Source organism: Trichechus manatus, unplaced genomic scaffold (assembly GCF_000243295.1).
Source record: "Trichechus manatus latirostris isolate Lorelei unplaced genomic scaffold, TriManLat1.0 scaffold00027, whole genome shotgun sequence".
In the NCBI taxonomy this organism is placed as follows: domain Eukaryota; kingdom Metazoa; phylum Chordata; class Mammalia; order Sirenia; family Trichechidae; genus Trichechus; species Trichechus manatus.
The window spans coordinates 21,147,805-21,175,450 of NW_004443963.1; the positions used below are offsets into that span (position 1 = coordinate 21,147,805).

Consider the following 27,646-nt stretch of genomic DNA (forward strand, 5'->3'; position numbering starts at 1 on the left):
AATTAGGTTGTTTTACTATTTAAATTTAATTTAATTACTGATAAAATAAGACATGTCTTTCCTCTTGCTATTTTTTATACGTTTTATATCTTTCTTAGTTATTCTATTCTTGATTCCTATCTTCTTTTGTGTTAAATTGGTACTTTTTAAATTTATGTGTTGTATCTTTTGCAATATATGTTTCAAGTTATTTTCTTAGTGATTTCTATGGAAATTGCAGTTAGTATCTTAATGTAAAACCAACTAATTCAAATTAATAGTATCTTAATTTCAACAGCATTTGATATATCTCGACCCTGCTCATTCTTTGTAAAAATATTGTCACACAAATTATGTCTTTGTATGTTATTTTCTCCATTTCATGAAAGGTTTTTGTGCATCAAAGGACATTACTAAGAAAATGAAAATGCAATCAATAAAATGGAGAAAATATTTGCAAATCATATATCTGTTAAGAGTCTAGTAATTTTTTAAGAGTATCTGAGAAAACAAACTATGTGGATGAAGGTTCTCAGTCCCTTGAATATAATCACATGAACTAATATCCTTCTCTCTGCCAAGGAAAGGTAGATGACTAAAAATTGTTGCTTTGAAAGATTGTAAAAGTAATTTGAACACAGATCAAATTAAAATGATTTCTATTCAGGGCCACATAGATAATAGATACAACATCAATCACTCCAATGAATTCTTCACTTATATGCCTCTGATGACAAATAGTATCCAATATAGGACCCCATATGTTTTGTAGGTGATTTTTTTTTGATCTGACAGATATTAAGAAAACTTCCCTTTTAAAAGACATTAGATATATGGGTGTTTGTGTGCAGAGGGGACTGCAGGGTGAGCCCAAAAAAAATCTTTTTTTTTTTCTTTTAATAATCTTCTTTCACTTATCCCAGACATGCACATGTTCAACAGTGTAACCTCAGTTCATCACCTAAACATCTCTTGTCACAGCAGCGACGGTTGTTGGGGCGGCAGAGACAATAACCAATGCCACAACTCTTACAGAGAACTGGGGCCAGGAGGGTCACTCTGAGGAGTCGAACCTCGGCTTCAGTCCCAGGAGTTTGTTTTATAGTCAATACAGCAAACAGTGAAGCAAATAACAGAACAATGGGCTTTGGGTGAATAACAATAAGTTTCAGGCAAGGGAGGAGGAATTCAGGTAAACAAGCCAATCAGACAATAGGTTTGAGAAAACAAGTCGTGACAAATCTCAACATGTTGGGGACAAGTCTCAACATGTTGTGCAGCATAGAGGCCTTTATACATCCATATTTTAATGGCACATATCCCCACAGTCTCTGAAGTTCAATCCATGAGCTTTCGATCCACTGCCACTATTGTGTTTTTATCTCTTAAAATATCTCATTTAGTTAAAACACTGATCCTCTAACTTGTCTTCCTAACTCCAAACATCTGAAAATCCATTCTCAGCGCATTTGACAGACCAATCTTTATAAAATAAAAATCTGATCACATAGATGTTTATACTGAAAAAAGGAAATCCTCATATGAAACGTCTGCCTCAGAATAACCTACTGTCCATGTTCTAGACTATTCCATATGATTTAAAGAGTTGTTTTATGTATGAGACACAAGGAATTTGTAACTCAATAAGCTGTTCACACTAAATTTTCAGGTTTATAGGCCAACCAGATTAAGTCCTGGTACATTTCATGCCATACAAGCTTTTTATGGTTTGAAGCCTGCCTCTTTTTCTTCCCTTGCTACATATTATCACAACTGAGACAGACTTTCCCTCCAAGGGAAGCTAACACTTGTTGATAACTCATTGCGGGGCAGGTGCTGATCTAGAATTGCTTTATACATACTGCCTCATTTCATTCTCAAAATAACCTGATCAAGTCAGAGCTGTTATTCCATCTATTTCATAAATGGATAAATTTAGCAACAGAGTTAGAAAAAAGAGAAATTTGACCAGGCTCACATGTTAGTCTGGATTTATACCTGGCTGGTTGCTCAAAAGTCTACATTTCTAATTAGCAAGTTAGTGATACTAGCTAGTGACACTGGAACTATGTCCTCGTGCCCCAAACATTGTACATGTTGTTATACACATGCCTATAACATTGTTTTATTCTTTCTTTCCTATATGTCACAACTGTCAGAAAAACTACACCTTTTTTAAGCTGCATTTCTGATTCACTGAAATAATCACACATTCATTACTATGAGAACACAATTCTGTGTATAGGTCTAACATAAGAGAAATCACACTTTATGATAATTGCTTGTTTCTTTGTCTCTCACGTAGTAAACTGTAACATTCTAATGAAGACAAAAGTTCTCATTAGTGCAGTACCTGGGATAAAGTATACCTATAATAAATGGAGGTTAACTAAGTACACTTATCCAGGCAAATTTATACAGGATACATTAATTTTTTTTTTTTTTTTTTTTTTCAGGTAACGGGAGTTTCAAGTCTTTGGGATTAAAAGAAAGTTAAAATCTGTGAAAATTTGAAGGCAGAATTCTTACTATAACACAGCAAGAAATATTAATCATAAAAAGAAGCAGGAGACTGTATTGTGTGGGTAGATTTGTTTAAATGTTATAAGAAATTTAACTTACTGAGAGAATAGATTAAGTCAACATGAACAAAGGAACAAAAAAGCCTTATTCATTGTTTCTGTTGAGATTTTGTTTTTCCTCATTTTTTGAAAAAAATAAAAATCTTTTTGAGGGTATCCTTGAAAGCTTGTTTCACTTGCTGATTGTTTAGACTGTAAATGAAGGGATTGAGTAAAGGAGCAACTGAGGTATAGATAACAGCTACACTTTTAGATAAAGTCACCCTTTCTTTGGCTGATGGCTTCATGTAAATGAAAATACAGCTACCATAAGTAAGGGAGACTACAATCATGTGGGAAGAACAAGTGGAAAAACCTTTTGTTCTTTTCTGAGCAGAAGGGATTTTTAGAATGGTCTTGATTATATATGTATAGGAAAAAATCACTAACAGCAATGTGACCACAAGTGTTATACTTGCTGAAACAAATGAAATCAATTCTAGGAAGTGAGCGTCTGTGCAAGAAATCTGCAAGATAGGAGAAGTGTCACACATGAAATGATCAATTACTTTGGAAGCACAGAATTCCAGTGTCAGTCCCATGACCAATGGTGGAAAGGTGTTCAGAAAGCCAGCTGCCCATGAACAGAGTACAAGTTGGTAGCACACTTTGCTTCTCATAATGATGGGGTAGTGCAGGGGTTTGCAGATGGCTACATAACGGTCATAAGCCATGGCAGCCAGAAGGTAAAACTCTGTAATTGCTACTAAGAGGAAAAAGAATAATTGAGATGTGCAATCATTGTAGGAAATGATTTTGTTTTTAGTCACAATGCTTGTCAGGAATCTAGGAATGCAGATTGTTGTCAATGAGATTTCCAAGAAGGAGAAATTTCGGAGGAAGAAATACATTGGAGTCTTGAGGCAAGGATCCAGCAAGGTGAGGAGGATGATGGATAAGTTCCCCATCACACTCAAAAAGTAGTTGAGTAAGAGAAACAGAAAAATCACGATTTGTAAATGTGGGTCATCTGTCAGTCCCAAGAGAATGAACTCTATCTCCCTCGACTGGTTCTTCATTTCTGTTTTGAGTCCTATTAACTTGACATTGGGAAACAACTCAAGAAGCAGAAATAACAAGACTTTTTTAAAGCTACCATCAGGAAAAAAACCTGAAATCCAGAAGTGTAAACAAGTGTAAATACTTGTTGCAGTTTAACAAGGCAGATGATAACTAAAATTATAGTATAGATCAACCGAAGGATCCTCTATGTATTTTCTGTGTATGTTTAATAAATTATTGCAATAAATTCTTATAAAATCTAGAGAATTTTGTCAGTGTCAATTTATAATGCATATTCAACAATTTTTGTTTTGTGAGAAAACTTTTTGAATCTATGAAACGTATAGAAGTATTGGCAGTTACATATTTTCCCTGACTATGATTGAGATTCTCCAATATATGACATTAATCCTTTAGCTCCAATGTAGTACTGCTTCATTATTCTTTTGATTTATTTTTTCTTTAATGTTTATTTTTTACTGGTTCCAAATAGTCTTCTCATAATCATTTAAACTCAACATTTTGAAATATCTTCCAGTTACAGTTAGTAATTCAGTTAGTAATTTCTCAAGTCTAAACAAATTGCAAGAAAAACTGTAGCTACAGGAAAAACAAAAAAAAACAGTCAGTTATTTTCTGACTTGATCTTTGTCTTGGATTCAGATGACTTATAAATTCTTAAATATTATTTTTTCCTGTGTTGTGTAGACCACAATAAATACTTTTATCTTCTTAGTCTAAGTATGTGGGTGATTTTAATACTAGGAGTAAGTAATTTAATCAAACACTTTTGTTATCCAAAGACTAATATTGAAGTGATAGTCTATAGTCACCTATGATCTTACTTATACTATTTTTGGCACTCATCTTTATTGTTCTTAAATCCATAAGTAGGTCTTTTCTCTAAAGATAAGTAGGCCCATTATTTGTTAAATTGCTGATTGGATACATTATGTTCAGTATAGATGTCTTGTATAGATGTCTATGGTGGAGAAGAGAGCTTTTATCTTTATTTGAAGGAAGATATGGACCTGCTATCCAAACATTCATCTATATTTAATGTCAAAGTTAATTTACAGTCTCATATGGTATTTAAATTAGTGTATTTGCAAAATACCTTATTCATTTTAAAATCATTCCACAGGTTATTAATTTATGCCTCTCACATGAATAAAAATAATTTCTTCCATTCTTGAATATAAGAATTTTCTTAGTTTTTTGTGAATTTCATTTTTTGTCACTCTCTACTCAATGTACCAAATACATCTATTTTCTTATAAGAATTCTGGTTTTTGTTTTGAATGATAGCTATTGAAAAGAAATATACAGAGCTCCTATTTTAAAGTGGCTTTTTCCCCCAATATTTTATAGGTAGCAGTCCCTTCTATTTCCATTTCGCTTTAGAAAAGAGAGAGAGTGAGAGCAATAGAGAGACTGATGATAGATTCAAGTATTGATTTGGGTAAACCTCAAAATCAGAACTCAAGGATAGTCGCAATTTTTCTTCTATTCCTTGACTACTGAAAAGATGAAAAGATGAGTGATCATGAGTGTTTATTTATCAAATGTACATATATATATATATATGTACTGTCAACTCTTTAACCCCAGTATTGCTCTATACTCAGTGGGAAAGAAAACTCTGAGTCAGTCAAACAATTTTTGCTAACATCATGTGGCTAGATAACAAGTCTAGATGTTGGTTTCATAAAAATCTGCAGAATAGATACTATTTTTTACTCTTCAAAATTTCCAGAATGATCACAGTTACCTATAGTAAAAAAGCTATAATGCTACAGTTTATATCAATCCCTGTAAAATCAGGCAGCTTTGAGTGCTGCATCAACATAAAGATAGAATATATATGATGATTCGGATGTCAATGGTGATTATTATTGTACTTGTAGAATTGCCTTTATCTTTGATCTAGGGATATACTTCAAATTACAAGTGACTTACCATATGCAAGATATGTTGGAATCTTTTCTTCTTTAAGGATATACGTCATAAACAAAAGTCAAATAATAAATGATGAATATTGTCACTTTTATAATATTAGAAAACATTCCATTATTTGAATAAGAAATTTAATTTCAATGCTTCTTTTGAGAAGGATTCAAAGTAGAGGGGTAATTTGGAAAATATATGCATCTGTTAATATTTCCCAATTTCATATACACTACAAAAATCACAGGACCTAGTTATTACAGATAATTCAATTAGAATACTCTTTCTAATTGCCAGATAAGATTTTTCTGATTTTATTTCCTTAAATATTTACACTTAAATGGAAATAATGCTCTAAGAGAGGGACATTTTAGGAAAAGTCTCAGATTAAAGGAACCCACTCTTTGTAACAAAGAATGACTATGTGTACAATTGTGCACTAACAAAAGCTACAATTTTATCAGTTTGCTCATAAGAGACTCAAGGGGATTAATTGAAATTAAAGAAAGAAAGCAAAAGAAATCTCCCGCGGAGACTGGTGTTCGGGACCTATGAGTTATATGCAAAAAAAAAAAAAAAAAAAACCCCCCCCCATGAAACTGTGAATGGCTTAAACACAAAGCTGAGGGGTCATTCTCCCAAAAGATAACCAGAAATGATTTAATCTTTATATGAGATGCCAACAAGATTCGAACATTCCACTCCCCTGGGTCTATATGAGTAATTCTACTGATCAGAGGCTTTATCTCAAACAGGAACCTGTCTCTTGTCTCCATTAAGCAATATATTAAGATTCTATTAACTTCTTTGGTACCCACTCCAATACTTAAGAAAAAGTACTTAAATCATTTCTATTTATTACTATTTCTATCCTGCAACAATCTCAAACTTAAAGAAACTTAAAGAAAAGTTACAAATAATGAAAAAGAAATTTTTTTTTTTGTTCTAAATCATTTGATGTCCTACTTCCTGCTCAATACTGTAGTATGCATTCCATAACCCCCCAAAAAATCTACTCTATAATAAAATGAAACCATTGATAATTAATATTAGGATAGTAGCACATTAACATTCATATATTAATAACATGCAATCCTCCAATCACACTCAATTTTTACCTGTTTACAGAAAAAAAGATATACATAATTCAGAATTACATTTTCATTTAATTGCTGTGACTCTAGTTTCCCTTGCGTTTTTCTGAGGTTTCTGCCTGATTAGATTCCATTAATTTGCTTTCAGCACCAGGATCACAGAAATGATTCTGTCTTTTCATTGAGTTCTACCTCTTGAATAATGCGGTGATTGACAGGCTTCTCTACCATAAAGCTGCTGTTTTATGTTTGTAATTAATAATTATTTTGTAGGAAGGTACTTTGAATACTATGAATATCTCAATCTGCATAACGCTTTCAACTATTCATTAATTACTTTATATCAGTGCATACTTATGGTATTCAATTTTATTTATTATTAACAAATATGTCAATTATCCATGTAGCCTATATGTTTAATTTTTATCTCAATTATTTTTACTTTAATTTCAACAAATCCTTTTTTTTTCAAATTCTCCTGTTCAATAGTCTCTTTACTTAAATAGATTTCTCCCCTTTTATTTCATTACACTATTAAACAGTCTTCAGTATACTTTGGGTAAATTCATTCAAATTCTTTAGTTTTTGTGAGTCTATTCAGCAATTATTGTTTCTGCTTGCTATTACTTGGTGGCCTGTTAAACATGTAATATGAGGTATTTTATTGTGAGGTCACATTATTTAGAATTTGTCTGTGTCTATATTTGAGGGATCCCTGGTGGCACAGTGGTTAAGAGCTTGGCTGCTAACCAAAAGGTCAGCAGTTTGAATCCATCAGCTGCTCCTTGGAAGCCCTGTGGGGCAGTTCTACTCTGTCCTGTAGGGTCGCTGTGAGTTGGAATTAACTGGATGGCAACAGGTTTATATTTCAGGAGGACTGTCATTGGCAGCTGCTCAGTGACTGGCTGCTCATCACTGGGACCATATGTTACATACATTTTGAGTTGGTGGTATTTAACTTACGTGGGTAGTATGCAAACTACTTCCGAATACCTCGAAACGTGGGAATAAGAGCAGAAATTATAAGAAAAGCTTTATTTCCCTTCCATCCATATCTAAGGTCAAGGAAAGTTAGCATCACTATTTATCTCCTTGAAGTAGATTTATTTTTTTTATTCAGTTTTTGAGGAAATGGCTTTTTCTGGTTTTAGCTTAATATATCTGCATGCGCAATGACCAACCACCATGTATGGGACAAAAAATTTTGCTACCTTTTCCCATTTTAGGAGGTCTAGTAAAGTTCAATACCTGATCAATACATATTTCATGTCTTCCTGTGGGGATCTGTTTCAGGCCTCAGTCTCACTGTCTATCTTTCCAGACAGTGCAAATTTCTCTTTTCCACTAACTCAGCCATTCATCTTATGACTTTCTTATTTTTTTCTTTTCTTTTCTTAAGCACTTCTAGGCCTTGTGTTCCAGGAATTTTTTTTCTTTTTCTTTTCAAAAGACTTGGTGACCATGTTTCAGGAAATGAAAGACTCTTCTCCTTTCTTATGTCCTTAAGAATGGACATTTTTGTATTAATATTAGTGATACTGAAATGATGCATATATTACCATTTCTTTCATCGATCAGTCTATTCATATTCTGTGGCTACTTTAACAAATTACCAAAAACTGGGTGACTTAAAACAACAGAAGTTTATGTTTCTAAAGTTCAGGAGGCCAGAAGTCCAAAACTGGTTTCTTTGGGCCAAAGTCAAGATGTCAACAGGACTACTCTCTTTTCAAAGGCTCTAGGATACAATCTAGGTCTTGTCTCTTTCAGCTTCTGTGGCATTCCTTGGCTGTGGCTGCATCATCCAATCTCTGCCTTGTGGTCACATTACCATCTCCTCCTTTGTGTATATCAAATCTCATTTCTCTTCTCCTTTTTAAGGGCATTTGTGATTGCAATTATGACCCATGGAACAATTCAGGATAGTCCCTCCACCTCAAGATGCTTAACTTAACCATACCTCAAAGATCCTTTTTCCAAGTATGGTAACATTTACACCTTCAAGGGATTATGACATAATATCTCTGGGGGCTATTATCAACCTATTACAGTCCGTTGAATTATTTACAAATATATCACTTTATCCCTATCTTATCATTCCACCACCTGTCTGTCAGTTTGTCCTAATGTGGTAGCTTGCATTTTGTTATGATGCTGAAAGTTATGCCTTTGGTATTTCATATACAAGCAGGGTCAACCATGGTTGGTCAGGTTTCAGTGGAGCTTCCAAACTAAGACGGACTAGGAAGAAAGGCTTGGGCATCTACTTCTGAAAATTAGCCAATGAAAACCATATAGATCACTACAGAATATTGTCCAACATAGTGCTGGAAGATGAGCTCTCTTTGTTGGGAGGGATTCAAAATGCAGTGGCCTCAACAATGGTCTCAAGTATATCAACCATCAACTTTTTTTTCTGCTGCACATGGAGTCACCATGAGTCAGAGCCAACTCCACAGCAACTAACAACATCTTATCACTAGCAGGATTTTTATTCACATTATTCTGACTTTTGTTTTAATTAGTGTGCTAAGAAGGAGCTGATTAATGTGGTAATTAGGACCATGGGCAGATGTGAAATTTAAAATTCTTATGGCCATTGACTGTGTGGAGCCTTGGTGGCACAGCGGTTAAGAGCTATGGCTGTAAACCCAAAGGTCAACAGTTCAAATCCACCAGCCGCTGCTTGGAAACCCTACGGGGCAGTTCTACTCTATGCTATAGGGTCACCATGAGTCAGAATCGACTCAATGGCAACCAGTTTGGGTTTTGATTTTAATGACTGTGGGGATCACGATTTTTTCCAGTAATATATTCCGGTGTATGGCAACAAAGTTATTTTAATTCTCCAAGTTTGTTTCCTTATTTTTGTATTCCTTAGATTAATAGTGTGATATTTAAATATATAAGTAAATTATACTAGGTACCGTCCACTATTAAGTGCTAAGCACTGCACAAATATTATCTCATTAAAGCCAAAAAAGCAACTCCATGATACAACAATACTATCTCTTTTTGACAAACAAGGAAATGAATACTGGTATGATTAACTAGGAGCCCTGGTGGTGTAGTGGTTAAGAGCTCGGCTGCTAACCAAAAGATTGGTGGTTCGAATCCACCAGTGGCTCCTTGGAAACCCTATGGGGCAGTTCTGTTCTATCCTATAAGGTCACTAGAAGTCAGAATCAACTCTACGGCAATGGGTTTGGCTTCTTTGGTTTATATTAATTAACTAGGTGGTGACAGTACTGTTAAGTAGTGCGGAGCTGGGCTTGGAAATAAGGTTTTTAACTTAAGTTTTGTTTATATATCTGTCCATCAAAAATAAGCAGAAAAACAAATCTGTAGATTTTAAAATATTATTAACAAGATTGAACTCTTCAGTAATAAAAAATACTGCATCCCATGACTTAAAAAAGCCCTTTATTCTCAAATACATATGAAACATTTACAAAATTGACCATAAGCTAAGCATGAAGCAAGTTCCAATAAATTCCACAGAATTAGATTCTTACTGAGAATGATTTCAATAACCATGGAATTAAGCAAGAATTAATAAAGCACACAAAAAGAAACAACTAGAAAGTAAGCAAATTTTGGAAATTAAGCAATATATTGCTAAATATACAACTGATTAAATAAGTAATTACGATGAAAAGAGAAAAATTTTAAATACATGATAATAAAATGTAGCATATCAAAATTGTGAGAAGACTGTCAAGGCTGCATTTAGATAAAATTTGTAGCATTTAATGCATATATTAGAAAATAACAAATGCTGAAAGTCAATTGTCTAACTTGGTGTTGTCCCATAGAACTTCCTGCAGAGACAGAAATTTTATGTTACTTTGCTGTCCAATATGGTAGCTACTAGTCTATGTAGCTACGGAGCACTTGAAGTGTGACCAGTGCAACTGATGAACCGAAAGCTTAATTTTAATTATTTTAAATTTAAATTTATGTAGTCAATTGTGGCTAGTGGCTATCATATTGGATAGTACAGATCTAATCTAAAAAATCTTCTCAACAGCATATTAAAAAAAGAGGCGAATTGTATCCAAACAGGAAACCTTGGTGGTGTAGTGGTAAAGTCCTACGGCTGCTAACCAAATGATCAGCAGTTTGAATCCACCAGGTGCTCCTTGGAAACACTATGGGGCAGTTCTACTCTGTCCTACAGGGTCGCTATGAGTCGGAATTGACTTTACGGCTATGGGTTTGGTTTTTTTTTTTTTTTTTTTTTGGTATCCAAATAATTTTAATTGATTATTGAAGTATAATTTAAGAACAGTAAAATTTATTCTTTTTTTTTGTATAGTTTGATGCACTTTGGCAAACATACTGGTCATGTAACCAACACCCCAATCAAGATATAAACTTTTGCCATCATCCTGGAAAGTTCCCTCATGACACTTTGTAGTCAACTCTTTCTCCTCACCCTCAGAACCTGAAAATGTTGGACAGATTTCTATCCCTGTAGTTTGGCCTTAGAGTCCCTGGTTGGTGCAAATGGTTAACAGGCTCATTGCTAACCAAAAGGTTGGTGGTTTGAGTCCACCCAGAGGTGCCTCAGAAGAAAGGTCTGGATACTTCTAAAAAATCAGCCATTGAAAATCCTGTGGATATTAGATGCTTATAGGATATAAAGTTTCTGAAGACATTTTTCTCCCAGTCAGTAGCTTGTCTTTTCACTTTTTTTGTAAAGTCTTTTGATGAATAAATATTTTTCATTTTTACGAGGTCCCATTTATTTATTTTGACTTTTGCTGTTTGTGCTTTTGTTACTATATTAGATGATCCACTGTTAAAGGCTAGGCCTGACAGTGTTGCCCTTGCTTTTCTTCTAAGAATTTTATGGTTTCAGTTTGCATGTTTAGGCCATTAATCTACTTTGAATTTGTTTTTGTGTATGGTTTGAGGCATGGATCCTGTTTCATTTTTTAGCATGTGGAAATCTTCTTTTCTAAACACCATTTATTGAAAAGACTCTTCTTTTTCCATAGAATGGATTTAGCACCCGTATCAGTTGACCATAGACGTGTCGGTTTATACCTGGACTCTCAATTGTATTCCATTGGTCTATGTGTCTATTGTTATACCGGTGCCAGATTGTTTTGAGTACTGTAGCTGCTTAATATATTTTAAAATCTGTAAGTGTGAGTCTTCCTACTTTGTTCTTTTTCAACATTGCTTTAGCTGTTCAGGGCCGATTTCCATTACATATAAAGTTGAGGATTGGTTTCTCCATTTCTGTAAAGAAGGCTGTTGGAATTTTGATCAGGATTGTGTTTAATCTATAGATCGCTTTAGGTAGGGTTGACAACTTAACAATATATGTCTTCCAATTCATAAACATGGAACCTCTTTCCATTTACGTAGGTCTTCTTTAATTTCTTTAAGCAGTGTTTTATAATTTTCATTGTATAAGTCCTTCACATCCCTGGTTAAATTTATTCCTAGGTATTTTATTCTCTTAGATGCTATTGTAAATGGAATTGTTTCCCTAATTTGTCTTTCAGATTTCTTACTGTTCGTGTATAGAAAACTTTGACAACTTAATAACTAAAAGACAAGTAACCCAATCCTAAAATGGGCAAAGGACTTGAATAGACATTTCACCAAAGAGGACATTCAAATGGTGGCCAAACACATAAAAAGATGCTCAACGTCATTAGCTATCAGAGAAATGCAAATAAAAACCACAATGAGATACCATCACACTCTCACTAGGATGGCTAAGATTAAAAAAAAAAAAAAGAAACCCAAAAAATAACAAATTTTGGCCAAGATATGGAGAAATTGGAACCCGTAGCTATTGCTGGTGGGAATACAAAGTGGTACAATCATTATGGATAACAGTATGAGGGGTCCTCAAAAAACTGAAAATAGAACAACTACATGACCCAGCAATTTTGCTCCTAGGTATATACCCAAAAGACGTGAAAGCAGAGACTCAAACAGATACTTGTACACCCGTGTTCGTTGCAGCACTATTCACAAGAGCCAAGAGGTGGAAACAACCTAAATACTTAAAAACAGATGAATAGATAAACAACATGTGGCACATATGTATAATGGAATTCTACTAAGCCGATAAGAAAAGGGAAATCTTGATACACGCTGTAATATGGACGGAGCTTGAAGACAGTATGTTGAGTGAAATAAATCAATCACAAAAGGACGAATATTGTATGACCTCACTTATATAAAAAGACAATAAAAGGCAAATATATAGAGACCAAAGTTTGTTAATGGTTACCAAGGGCAGTAGGGAGGAGGAGGGGGGTTTATTGTTTATGGAATACTGACTTCCTGTTTATGACGATGGAAAAATAGCATTGATTAAGGGTAAGGTGCACAACTGATTATTGTAATTGCTGTCAATAAGTTGTACACTTGTAAAAAGTCAAATTGGCACAAGCTGTGTGATAGATATATTTACAATGATGATGAAAGAAAGAAAGAAAGAGTAGCTGCTGAGGTTACTTATGTACAACCAAACACTTCATGGGATTTGATTCCTTAGTATGGAGGTTTAGGGTCATGGTTTCATGGGACATCCCAGTTAACTGGCCTAACAACGTGTTTAATGCTTCTGTCTACCTCCTAGTTTGTTACATAGTGCCTAGGGTCTTAAAAGCTCACAAGGAGCCACCCAAGTCACAACAATTCGTCTCTATTCACGTGGAGCAACAGAGGAAGAAGGAGAGCCAGGAATAGGAGGAGGAAATGGATATGTGGTTAATTGCTTCCATAAACATCTGCCTCCTTTGCCATGACAGCAGAAGAACTGGATGGTGCCCAGCTACCATTACTGAACATTTTGATCAAATATTCTATAGAGGAATCCTGATCAAAAGAGGAAAAAGGCAGAACAGAATTTCAAATTCTTACCAACTGCAGATTTTCTGGAGCCATGAAGGCTGGATGGACCCCTGAAACTTGCACTGAGATAATCTTTAAACTTTAAACCAGTAATATCCCCTGAAGTCTTCTTAAAACCAAACAATAGTTTAACTAATAAAGAATGTCTGCCTTGACCATTATGATCTTTGAAGTTCTATCTATCTTGGATCAAACTGACAAGAGCAACTTGAAAGATTAGATAGGAATCTTTGGGGGCAGTGAGTTTATGTTAATGGGGAAGGGACAACTCAGAAAAGAGAGGGTGAGAATGATTGCATAACTCAAAGAATGTAACTAATGTCACTGAATTGTGCATGTTAAAACTGTTCAATTGGTATATGTTTTGCTGTGCCCATTCCAACAATAACAACAATGAAATAAATTATTAAACGAAAGAAAACCCTATGGAGCGCAGTTCTGCTCTGACACACGTGGAGTCACTATGAGTCAGAATAAACTCAGATGAAACTGGTTTGATTTTTGGTTTAGAATTATATAAATGGAATCATACAATATGTTGTTTTTTTATATCTGGCTTCTTTCATGTAGCATAGTGCTTTTAAGATTAATTTGTGTTTTTTATTTATCACTAGTTCATTTTATTGTGGAGCAGTTTTACATGGTCTTGATATACCACAATTGTTTATCCATCACCAACTGAGGACAGTGGAATTGTTTCCAGTTTTGGACATTAACATAAAAATGTATTTAATAGATAAGAATCAGTGCACTTTAAGAATCAAACAATTGCTACCAATAAGGCATTCAAAGCCTCACTTTAAAATGGTTTACAATAAAGTCTAAAATTGCTTCTTTTGCTTATTGGAAGAAAGGCAATGCTTCTTGCTGGTGTAAACCAGCTAAGATTTTCCAGTGTTGTCCCAGGACGATAAAACTGCTGATGTTCCTTCTAACATATTTTATTGCTTTGCTAAATCATTTATGATACTCCTCTGGGATACTTTCGCTTCAGCTTCTTTTTTTTTTTTTTTTTTAAGTCGATTATAACAGTGTACTTCCTTGCAAATAATTAATACTTTTGGAATACTAACTCCCAGAGAAGATTTTCTTTCTTTTATTTCAACAGGATCTCTTGAGGGTGTAGTGAGTAGGAAATGATAAATCTGCAACATTTTGAAAGGGTACCTTGGTTAATGTTATGTTTCTTTACTTGGAAGAGTTGCTTACCTTTCATCATATAATTTTCTGATTTTTTTCCACTTCCCTTTTTTTATTTCATTTTTAAGAATATGTATCTATTTTGAGGTTTTTGAATGACAACAATATCAGTTTTAACACTTTTCATGGAAGTTATTAAGAACAAAATTTCACAAAATTCCACTCATCCAGCTTAGAAGATGGATGTCCATTGAAATTACTGATACTTGAGTCCCATGCTTTGTAGTGAGTAGGAATTTGAGGGAAAGTGGGCAATGTTTGAAGCAGCCCAATACGCACACCTTGTCTTTTCTCACAAAAATGGATAATTTATCTCCCTATTGGGAGAATGAAATACAATGGTCTTTTTAAAAATTTAAAAGTGAGTAAAATCATCATTAATTATGTTATACACATTTCTGCTAGGCACACATGGAAGAACAACAGATTCCAAAAAGGTAAGTCTATTATAATTTTAACTTCAAAATCAGAAACTAATATAACTGCACAAGAAACCCAATTCACTGAGTTAAATTTCACTACTGAATTGTCACTTATTATAAATCTTTGTAATGGAAGAGTAATTTTATGATTACATATAAGAGCAGATGTTACCATCTATTTAATCATACAGTGTTGCATCTATGTTTCGTTTTCTCCGCACTGGGTGAAAGGATAAGGAAAAACAATGAGCAGCTCGAAACTAGAATTTGAGATCGCTCAGCTCTAGAGCAGTCTGCTAAACCCACATCCTCACAGAAATTGATTGACTGATTGATTGATTGGCTCCTAGAAAACTCTTTTAAGCCAGGAGTAGAGCAAAAAGGGAAGCCTTCAAAATAACAAGGGCTGAAATATATATGTGTACAATAAAAGCTTGAGACCACTTAGCAGCTGTAGTGATATTAATAAGGAAAAATACACAAGAATAAAAATAACAAAGAGAGTGTCAAGTTTTCCAGAATTTATCTTTAGTTCTTCATTTTATATAAACGTTTGCAGATAATGTACATAAGGAAGTAGACCGATATGTTTAATGTAATGGGGATAACATAACATGGAAGTAAGTTGAATTCTTGTAGAAAGCATCAGAAATAATATTATTTCAAGATATTCAGGATTTTATAAACAATGTGCCAAAATTATGTAGACACATTTAGGAAAACATTCTAAAAGGGTAATAGAAACGAAGTTACTATATATTTTATCTAAATATATTTTCTTCTCTGTTTTCATAATGTTTTGACTTTTACATTCGTCCTATAGTCTGGAAAATGACTGTTTATTTGCATATGGTCAAGCCAATCAAGAAAACTGGTAATAATAAAGTTGTAGTCTCAGGACAGAAAAAAAAAAAATCAAAACTATTGAAATTAGGATCTTAAACTATTTAAAATGCCATGTTGAAAATCAGTGTTGCCTTAATCATTGAATAGCACAGTAATCGTAATAAAACCCTAAACTTTGGTTTTAAAAAGTCACCTTGAGTCTCATTTTAAAAAGACAAACCAACTTAGTGCAATTTTCACAGTTATAAAAAAATGGAGGCTGGCATTACAAATAATCTAAACCTGAAAGGAAAAGGAGATCAGGATAATAGAAGCTTTTTTTTTTTTTTTAACTTGGTTTGCTTTTAACTATACTTAAGTTTCTTTTTTAATTATTTAGATTTGGGATATTCTCCACTATTTCTTGAAAAGATTGTCCGTGATAAGATTTAAGAATAATTATAAAATATATTTTTAACTGTATGTGCATAAATAAAATTTAGCTTAAAAGAGATGTTCCATTTTGTGTTGTTAAAATAAATTAACAGTATGTACTTATGAATAAATAGATTCAGAGTTGGAAAGAGTACAATGAAAAATACAAAGGTGAAGATGTCAAGATGTATAAAAATTTTGAGAACTCCGTTGAGAGTAATTTTGAACAAAGTATCATAAAATGGAACTCAAAATTGTTTACAGATTAAAATAGGAATTGCTCAAATTGGTTTTCTTTAAGCATAAATAAAAAATATAATTGAAATATTTCATATGCTTCTTCTATTTAAATTATACATGCAGAGTAAAGTCCTTTCGAAAATGACTAGCTAAAATTCATACTGACCAAAAACTCAAGTTCTAAGGAAAAAAATTCTCAGGAATGTTATAAAGAGAAATAAAGGATTAGAAGGAATTTTAAATTGATCTTTGGCATATATTTATGTGTCATCTGGAATTTCAGACTGGAGAAACAATTTACGAATGAGTTATCTCTTTCCGTGTTTTAGGTTAAAAAAAACTTGATATTTCTAATTTTGTTCTTCTTTTCCTATGTAGATTTGATAAGGCTTACAGAAGAGAAATGAACCAATCAATGGAAATAAAGTTCATTCTCCTGGGACTGACAGATGACCCACAATTACAAATTGTGATTTTCTTCTTTCTCTTTCTCAACTATATGTTTAGCACTATGGGGAACTTAATTATTGTCCTCCTCACCCTGCTAGATGTGCGTCTCAAGACTCCAATGTATTTCTTTCTCCGAAATTTCTCCTTTTTGGAAATCCTGTTCACAACAGTGTGTATTCCCAGATTCCTAATAACCATCGTGACTAACGACAAAACCATTTCTTATAATAATTGTGTGGCTCAATTATTTTTTATCCTTTTACTGGGAGTTACAGAGTTTTACCTTCTGGCTGCCATGTCCTATGACCGCTATGTTGCCATCTGTAAACCCCTGCATTATCCCATCATCATGAGCAGCAGAGTGTGCTACCAACTTATACTCAGTTCTTGGGTAACTGGTTTCCTAATCATCTTTCCCCCTTTGATCATGGGACTCAAGCTGGATTTCTGTGCTTCCAAAATAATTGATCATTTTATTTGTGAAACTTCTCCTATCCTGCAGATATCTTGCACAGATACACATGTCCTAGAATTGATGTCCTTTGTCTTAGCTGTGATGACACTTGTAGTCACCTTGGTGTTGGTGATTCTGTCTTACATTTACATCATTAAGGCCATTCTGAAATTCCCCTCTGCACAGCAAAGGACCAAAGCTTTTTCCACCTGTACTTCTCATATGATTGTTGTCTCCATAACTTATGGTAGCTGTATCTTTATGTATATAAAACCATCTGCAAAAGAAAGAGTAACTGTATCCAAAGGTGTAGCTTTGCTCTATACTTCAATTGCTCCTTTACTAAATCCCTTTATTTACACTCTAAGAAACCAGCAGGTAAAAGAAGTCTTCAGGGATGTATTACAGAAGATTTTGTGTTTTTCAAAAAAGTAATTTAAAAAATACAATGCAAAATACAACCTTACAGGAAAAACTGGGGAAAAAAATTTCATACATGTGTTCTGATTATGTTTTTCTACCTCATCAGTTATGACATATAAGAAATTCTTGTTGAAAAATCTTGTAGCTCAATTCTTACGTTTTACTCTTCCTTGTTAAAACATTTCACTCTGCTGCAGTAAACTTACTTCCTTCAAAGCTTTAATCCAAGTTTTAAATAACATTACATCTCCTTAAGGCATATTCATTTCGAGAAACCATGACTTTGATTAAAGTTTGCCTTGTATAAGTGTAAACTGCTGTGTGTAAATTGTTAATTAATTCAGCATACGTTTATTGAATATTTATCTTATTCCAGATATTGTGAGGGGCTCTATCCTTAAGTTAAAGAAGCTTCCATTCCCCAAAAGAGATAAGCACATAAAGCAAATATTGCTATACAGTGTATATAATTAGCGCTATTTAAAGATATAGAAAAATATTATAGGGCACATAGGATAGCTTCTAAGTAATTCTAGAGATGAAAGAGGCTTTCTAGGATAAAGCAATAATTATTCTGAGTCTAAAAATATACAAAAGGAAAGAAAATTCGGATATAAATATATGCAAATAACACAGAGGTGTTCAATAGCAAGATGAATTTGAAGAGGTGATATGTCTAATGGTTATAAGATTATTTTGAGATATTCAGCATGTGTTCAGCAAAGTCTTCATCACATATACACTGTGGGACAGTGCACAAATTACTCAGAATTTTTAAGTCTCAATTTTTTACTGTGTAAGTAGGAGAAATTTAATCCCTACCTCAGAGTTCAGTCAATATATGCTATTAGAATTGTTAAGTCCTCTTGAACAATTCAAGAATGTAGTTTAACTGATACTTGATGTGCTTATGAACGTAGAGAAGACAATAAATCTGACCATTACATTTTCATTTTGAATTATTTTTTTCACTTCCTTTAGAGAAACAATCTGCCCCTACATTTGATTTTGATTATATGAGATTTAATTTTTTCAGAAGATCTGAAACAGCCTGATTTTTTAAAATCTATTTCTTCTTCATTCCGTATTCAAATCTCTTCTCCATTTTCTAAAGGCTTTGATTATCTATTTATAGTATAAAATTATAGCATCATTTGATCTTCTGTATGAAAATCCCCTTTCATGTGTTTATTTCATCCTTAGGGAAACTCAGGTCCAATGATTCTAGGTAATTTTCCTCAGGTTGTGCTGGCAGTCATGGATTTCAGACTCACATTGCCAGGACCAACATGTCTTCATTTTTATCAGTCTTCATCTTTGTCATTGTCACTATCATATTCTTAAGACATTTTCATGTATGAATAAAATTGATTTTAATTTCTTGTTGACATAATGGATGTTATAACTGTCTATACTTATTCATTCTCTAATTTAAAGCAATATGGAATTTTTTCTTATTTATCACAGTGCTATATTAAATCCTAATTTATGTCAATTACTATACTTTCCCACTCAGTTTTTGCAATACCTTGATAGCTAATGATAAAGTGATATTTATAGTAACATATTTAGCTTATAGATGATGACTTTTGAAAAGATAAATTAATTCTTCTGATTCTGTTTCAATCACAGGATCAAATTTACACCTTGGAAATTAAAGAAACATTTTAAAATTCACTATTTTAATCTTGCTGATGACAATGTTGAAATTGTTTTTATAACTAATTCTCAGTTTTGAGAAGGAAGATGTCTCAGCCATCTGGTGCTGCTCTAACAGGAATACCACAAGTGAATGGCTTTACAAAAAGAAATTTATTCTCTCACAGTCCAGTAGGCTACAAGTCCAAATTCAGAGCATGAGCTCCAGGGGAACACTTTCTCCATCGGCTCTGGAGGAAAGTCCATGTCATCAGTCTTCCTTTGGTCTGGGAACTTCTCTGCACAGGAACCTCAGGTCCAAAGTACGCGCTCTGCTCCCAGCACTGCTTTCTTGGTGGTATGAGGTTCCCAGGTGTCCCTGCTCGCTTCTGTCTTTTATATCTTAAAAGAGATTGCATTAAGACACTAATCTTGTCAACCTCATCTGTATAACCTCATTACAGTGATAGAATTTATAACACATGAGGAGATCACATATAATCTCATCATAGTGGTAGAATTTACAACACATAAGGAAATCACATCAGATAACACAATCATACAATACTGGGAATCATGATCTAGCCAAGTTGCTACCCACATTTTTTGGGGGACACAATTCAATCCATGACAGAAGAGTCATTGTGCAATATCATAACTGCTGATAAGGAAAGATATAGCAGCAGATATGTAATTTTCTCTTGTCCTGACGTCAGAGGTAGCTTTGACTTACACCAAAGTCAATGCATCCAGGTGGAACTTACTAGTTTAAAGACAGCCAAGACCCTAGGGATTCTACAGCTCATATTCTTTTGTGGGTTTGATAATGATTTTGCATAAAAAATCTAATATGTCTAGATCAGAGTTTCTCAACTTTGACACTGTTGACATTTTGAGTCTAACAATTTTTTGTTTGTTTGTTTTGGGTGGCTGGTTTCAACAAATTATGCTGAAAAATTAGGCTATCCATATGCAAAATTATTATCGATGCTCCATACCCCACCCTATGTACAAAAATTAACTCAAAATGTATCATAGATATAAATATAAACATAAAAGAATGAACTTCTAGAAGAAAACATAAGACAAAATATTTGTGACCTTGACCTAGGCATATCACAACTGTAACAGAAACATAAATGATAAATTGGACTCCAAAATTAAGAACTTCTGCTCTTCAAAAATATTGTTAAATGAATAAAAAGACAAGCCACAGACTTGGAGAAAATATTTATAAATCACACATCTTATCTGAAAGAGGACTTGTATTTAAAATACATTAAAAAAATTTTTAAAAAGCAATAAAGAAAAAATAATAATCCAAATGAAAATGGGCATACATTTAAACAGTTTACCAGAGAAAATATATGGGAAAATAAATGTAATGAATAACATTACTCACTAGAAAAATTAACTTAAAATCACTATTTGATACAACTATATTCATTTTAGAATGGTAAAAATAGAAATATCTTTTCACACTAACTATAGAGCAACCAAAACTTTAATTCACTTATACTGGAAAAGTGAAATTTTACAATCACTTTGGAAAGCAGTTTGGCAGATTCTTACAATGTTAAACTCCCTTTTACCATCCCTATTCAACGTAGTACAGGAAGTTTTAACTAATGCAAGTAGACAAGAGAAGGAAATAAAAGGCATACGGATTGAGAAGGAGGAAATAAAAGTGATCAGTAATGTAGAAAATCACAAACAATCAACAAAACAAAAATAAATCTCCTGTAATTAATAAGCGATACAGGATGCAAAGTCAATATATAAAATTTAATTATTTTCCTATGTACCAGTAATGAACAATTGGAATCTAAAATAAAAAAAAAAACAACACTTACATTAGTACCAAAAAAGAAGAGAGAGCAGCAGGGAGCGAAGAAACAAAGGAAGGAAGGAAGACTTAAGTATAAATCTAACAAAATATGTACAAGATTTATATGAAAAAACTACAGAATTCTGATGACAGAAATCAAAGAAAATCTAAATAAATGGAGAGATATTCCATGTTCATGGATAGGAAGATTTAATATCATTAAGATGCCAATTCTTCCCAACTTGAGATTCAATGTAATCCCAATAAAAATGCCAGCAAGTTATTTTGTGGCTATCCACAAACTGATTCTGAAGTTATATGGAAAGGCAATAGACACAGAAGAGCCAACACAATACTGAAAAAGAACACAGTTAGAGGACTGACACTACCTCCCTTCAAGACTTATTAAAAAACATCAGTGATCAAGACAGTGTCATATAGACTAATAGATTAGTGAAACAAAATAGAGAGCCCAAAAATTGACTCACACAAATATAGTCAACTGATCCTGACAAAGGAAAGGCAATTCAATGGAGAAAATTTAGTCTTTTCAACAAGCAACACTAGAACAACTGGACATCAACATGCAGAAAATGTATCCACAGACCTTACATCTTTCACAAAAATTAACTCAAAATTGATCAAAGAACTAAACATAAGATGCAAAACTATGTAACTTCTAGAAGATAACATAGGAGAAAATCTAGGTGGCTTTGATGATGACTTTTTAGTTACAACCCCAAAAGCATAATTCACAAAAGAAAAAATAAGTTGGATAATTTGGACTTAATTAAAATTAAAAATATCTGTTTTGCAAAGACACTGTTTAGAGAATGAAACATAAGCCACAGTCTGAAAAAAAGATACATATATCTGATAAAGGACTTGAATCCAAGGTATATTTAAAAAATTAAAACAAACAAACAAACAAAAAACACACCTAAATCTCAACAATAAGAAAACAAACAGCCTACTTACAAAATGAGGAAAAGGTCTGAAGAAATACCTTGCCAAAAAAGATATATAGATGGCAAATAAGATATGAAAAAATTCCCAACATCATATGTCATTAGGAAATTACAGATCAAAACAACAATGAGATGCCATTACCTATCTACTAAACCCAAAAACCAGATCCTCTGTTTTCCAGTTGATTCTGACTCATTGTGACCCTATAGGACAGAGTAGAACTGTCCCATAGGGTTTGCAAGGCTGTAAATCTTTACAGAAGCAGACAGCCACATCTTTCTCCTGTGAAGCAGCTGGTGAGTTCGAACCACTGACTTTTTGCTTAGCAGCACAGTGCTTTCAACCAGCTTCACCAGGACTCCTTACATACCTACTTGTTATTGTTATGTTGTTAGGTGCCGTCGAGTTGGTTCCAATTCATAGCAACTTTGTACAACAGAATGAAACACTGCCTGGTCCTGTGCTATCCTGACAATCATTGTTATGCTTGAGCCTATTGTTGCAGCCACTGTGTCAATCCATCTTGTTGAGGGTCTTCCTCTTTTTCACCGATCCTCTACTCTACCATGCATGATGTCCATCTCCAGGGACTGGTCACTCCTGATAACCTGTCAAAAGTATGTGAGACGAAGTCTCGCAATCTTCAGTTCTAATGAGCATCCTGGCTGTACTTCTTCCAAAACAGTTTTGTTCATTCTTCTGGAACTCCATGGTATATTCAATATTCTTCGCCAACACCATAATTCAAAGACATCAATTCTTTTTCAGTCTTCCTTATTCACTGTCCAGCTTTCATACGTATATAAGGCTATTGAAAACACTTACTAGAATGGCTAAAATCCAAAATATGGACAGCATCAAATGCTGGCAAAGATGTGGAGCAACAAAAACTCTCATTTGTTGATGGGAATGCAAAATGGTACAGCCACTTTGGAAGGCAGTGTGGCAGATTGTTATAAAGCTAAACATAGACTTACAAGTTGATCCAGCAATTGTGTGGCTAGGTATTTATCCAAATGACATGAAAAGTTATGTCCACATAAAAAGCTGCACACAAATGTTTATTGCAGCTTTATTCATAATTGCCAAAATTGGAAACGGCCAAGATGTCCTTCAATAGTTGGATGTATTTAAAAAAAAAACATGAAAATACATGGAAGAAACTTAAACGCACATTGCCAAGAGGAGCATGTCTATCATGACCATTTCTATAGTCATTGCAATACTTACAGCTCTGTACATTCTGTTGAAGTAATGAAGTGCTGAATGAACAAGCATAGACCTTTTTCCAGGGGTCTGAGATTTGCTGAGTGAAAAAATGTATCCTAGAGGAACTTCTAGTAGAAGTCTTTTTCTTCCAAGGACGTAAATACAGAGCTTAACATTTAGATCTGCTCTAGTCTCACGGGCAAATTAAGTAATTGACTTCCCTACCTTTATTAGTCTTTATTCTAATTTTTCTCTCTATCACAATCCCATCTCCTGTGCCCTGTAGAACTTCATTTCCTATCAGGCTGCCATAGCAGTCTGGAGTAGCATGAAAGTATTTCATGGATTATGTACTCATAACAACCAGGAACTTCAAATATGTCCTACGTAATTGAGGAAAATTGAATAAAAAGGTGTGAAATTCATCTCATCTACCCCAACACTGGCATCATGATTTGAGCAGTGCCAGTGCTATACGCAATGATTTGCAACTTCTGAAAACTATGACTTTGGTTATCTTTGAAGAATCTGCATTGAATCGCCTGTTCTCAACTTGACATCACTTATGGCCATCTTAGTTGTTCTCTAAATAGGAAGAGAAACTGAGATGTCCTTTCCCAGAATCCCCTTCCCTGTATGGTTCTAATTTATAGTTTTTCAATGAGAGGACTTTGTGTAGCAGTTATTATTCTCCAGAGATACTTGATATTTGTAGCCAGACTGGGAAGCAGAGGTGAGATTCAAAATGGCTTCTCAGCAGGTGTTTGAGTCACTGCTAAGACTATTGGTAGGGTCTGTTTCAGAGATGGTTTGAGTCACTGGCACTTTCCACTAAGTTTTTCAGAAAAATTCTCTTGCAAGCTTCACCCCGAGATCGTCGGTATTAGGTTCTTGCTCAAACTTTCTGCAGCAACTTTATTGACTTTTGCTCTCCCAGCTCTTCCAAAATACTTAAAACTTTAATTCCTGTATTTCATCCTTTATTTCCAAAGTACTTAGAGCAGTTCTGGTTTCCTGACTGAACCCTAACTTACACAGAACTCATGCTTATAGAATGTGTAAATTTTGTAATTTCCTATGATCATAATATTTTGTGATCCCACGTGTGTTTGGCCATATAAATGTAAAAGCAAATAGACTTGTCAATGATGGTGCTATTAGAGAGAAGGAGAGAGGAAAATAGCCTTCTATTCTACAGCAACTTTTTATGGGTGAAAACATCAAAAGATCCAATGAGCTGCTAACACAAAAGAGAAAAGCAGGTTGAGTCTTAGAGCCTGTCGTATAAAAAAAAAAAAAGGAGACGTAGTCGATTTGGGGCTGATATGGAGCCCTGAAATGAGCAACAAAATGGTGAATAGTATTTCTTTATAAGTTTAATGATTAATTTTTAATCAACTTGACTAGGCTGTGGGGCAGATTATTTCAAAAGGACATTATGGGAGGATACAGGCTTTCACGGACTGGTATTTCAGAATATGGAATGAATTCACTTTTCACACTATTCAGAGAAAATAATTTAGTCTTGTGGAGATATTCCTTAGCAAAGAAGAATACCAAGGTGTTAGAGTAGGGAAGGGAAAGCTGGCAATGGCAAAGGGCACCAGAGATTCTGCTAAATTAAGTAAGTCAGAAGGAATGGAATATGGATACATGAAGTAGAATGGGCGAACTTCAGTAACACTATGCTGAGCAAGAGAAGCCAGACATAAATTTCATACTGTATGGTTTCTTTTATAAGAAATTCCAGAAAAGGCAAAACTAATCTATAGCAACTGAAAGGATATCAATAGGTGCCTAAATCCAATGGTGGAGAGGAAATGGCTGGGAGAGACAAAGGGAACTAATTAAGATGATATAAATGTTCTCTTTACTGTTACACAGGTTTATATTTGTTACCCAAATGCCTTGGTTTAAAATAATTGTATGGCATTGTATGTAACACATACATTAATAATAAAATTGATCAAAATTGACTCAAGTAGAATATATTAAAATTTTTAGTCTGCAAATTGTTTAAAATATATGGAAAAATCCCAAAACCCAGTTTTCAGTAAATTTTACCTTAAATGGGTCACTATCATTTGTAAGTCTAAGAGACTATAAAGCAATTTAAGCAATTAGAACTACAGCCTGGGGTTCAATTATGTCTACCCAACACAACAACAGTTTATGTTTACAAATACCATATTCTTAATCATTGTAATTATTTGCGTGAAACTTTTTCAATAGTATCTCCATTTCTTTGCATTTTTTATACCCCTAGTTATAGCACCCTTGAACCTTTCATTTTCTTATCTTTCAAGGTTCAGCATTAGTGATGATTCCTTTGAGAGAGCTAAGCTGACCTTTAAAATTAAACAGATTTTCTACCTCTTTTCTATCATAATACTAATTACAGTAGATAATAATCATCAGGTTCTGTGTTTGTATCAAGCTAAAGTTCTAGCAATGAAAACTGCTTAAGAGCAGATTCAGTGCATATATATAGATATAGAGATATAATTAACTAAGTGTGCTTATCAAGGTCTATTTTTACAAAGTATTCAGTACATGAAAGTATCATTTATAATAAGATATATTTCTAGGCAAAGATGAAATTTAATATTATGGACTTATGAGGTCAGTTTACTACTAGACAGTAGGAAGATCTACTCAGAAGAACATAGAAGGGTGAAGAGGCAGATATAGAAAACACAATATGAAAAATTGTTGAGAAGAAAAATGAAGTAGATCTGAACTAATGTAATTGAAAATTGTATTCAATTTTCTCATTCAATAGCATGTTATTTATGTCAAAATTCTGTCTCATTTTGAAAATAACAAACTCTTTGAAGCATATCCTCGAGGGCTTCTTTCACCTGCTGGTTCCTTAGGGTGTAAATGAAGGGGTTTAGTAAAGGGGCAACGGAAGTATTGAGCACAGCGACACCTGTAGTTAAAGTCACCCTTTCTTTTGCTGATGGTTTCATGTACGTAAAAATACAACCCCCATAAGTAATGGAGACAACAACCATGTGTGAGGAACAGGTGGAAAAGGCCTTTGTTTGTTGTTGAGCAAAAGGGAATTTTAGAATAGTTCTGATGATGTATGTATAGGAGAGGACCACTAACAACAATGTGACCACAAGTGTCACTACAGCTAAGATAAAGGCCATCAATTCTATTAATTGAGTATCTGTGCAAGAGAGCTGCAGGATAGGAGAAGTGTCACACAGGAAGTGATCAATAGTTTTGGAAGCACAAAAATCCAGCTGGAGTCCCAAGACCAAAGGGGGGAAGATGATTAGGAATCCAGTTACCCAAGAGCTGAGTACAAGCTGGTAGCACACTCGGCTGCTCATAATGATGGGATAATGCAGGGGTTTGCAGATGGCAACATAGCGGTCAAAGGACATGGCAGCCAGAAGGTAAAATTCTGTAACTCCTAGTAAAAGGAAAAAGAATAATTGAATTGCACAACCATTATAGGAAATTGTTTTGTCTCCAGTCAAAATGGTGGTCAAGAACCGTGGAATGCAGACTGTAGTGAATGAAATTTCTAAAAAGGAGAAATTTCGGAGGAAGAAATACATTGGAGTCTTGAGGCGGGGATCCAGCAGGGTGAGGAGGATGATGACTAAATTCCCCATCAGGCTCAAAATATAGCTGAGAAAGCGAAACAAGAAAATCACAGTTTGCAGCAGAGGATCATCAGTCAGTCCAAGAAGAATGAACTCTATTTCCATTGATTGGTTCTTCATTTCTCTTTTTTCCTATCAAATCCACAGAAAGTGAAAGGTAATAATATCACAGGTAAGAAGAGATTTTTTTTTTTTCATTCTCACTCAGAAAGAACCATATTAGAGACTTACCTATATGCAAATATTTTCACAAATCCACTTATTAGAGTCCATCAAAATGAATATATCTTCCAATTTATCAGTCATCTTTGTAAGAACGCTGAAAGATTCTTTCCTTGTCCAAACTTGAATAAGTCCTACTTCTGTTTAACACATAGTTTATCCGTCATTTGATTTTAGCTC

General features: G+C 33.9%; 3 protein-coding genes across 3 annotated transcripts; 1 reads left to right on the forward strand and 2 right to left on the reverse strand.

Moving 5' to 3' along the window:
- Window positions 1-2,626: 2,626 nt before the first annotated feature.
- LOC101359354 (olfactory receptor 6C6-like) lies at window positions 2,627-3,724 on the reverse strand. Its single transcript, XM_004373921.3, has one exon. The coding sequence runs from the start codon at window positions 3,617-3,619 to the stop codon at window positions 2,681-2,683; it is 939 nt and encodes a 312-aa protein (XP_004373978.2). The 5' UTR covers window positions 3,620-3,724; the 3' UTR covers window positions 2,627-2,680.
- Window positions 3,725-17,053: 13,329 nt separating this feature from the next.
- LOC101359615 (olfactory receptor 6C6) lies at window positions 17,054-17,989 on the forward strand. The gene has a single exon (XM_004373922.1). The coding sequence runs from the start codon at window positions 17,054-17,056 to the stop codon at window positions 17,987-17,989; it is 936 nt and encodes a 311-aa protein (XP_004373979.1).
- Window positions 17,990-26,416: 8,427 nt separating this feature from the next.
- Window positions 26,417-27,364, reverse strand: LOC101353042 (olfactory receptor 6C6-like). Its single transcript, XM_004374057.1, has one exon. It carries the CDS (start codon window positions 27,362-27,364, stop codon window positions 26,417-26,419), a length of 948 nt encoding a protein of 315 aa, XP_004374114.1.
- Between the last annotated feature and the right edge of the window lie 282 nt (window positions 27,365-27,646).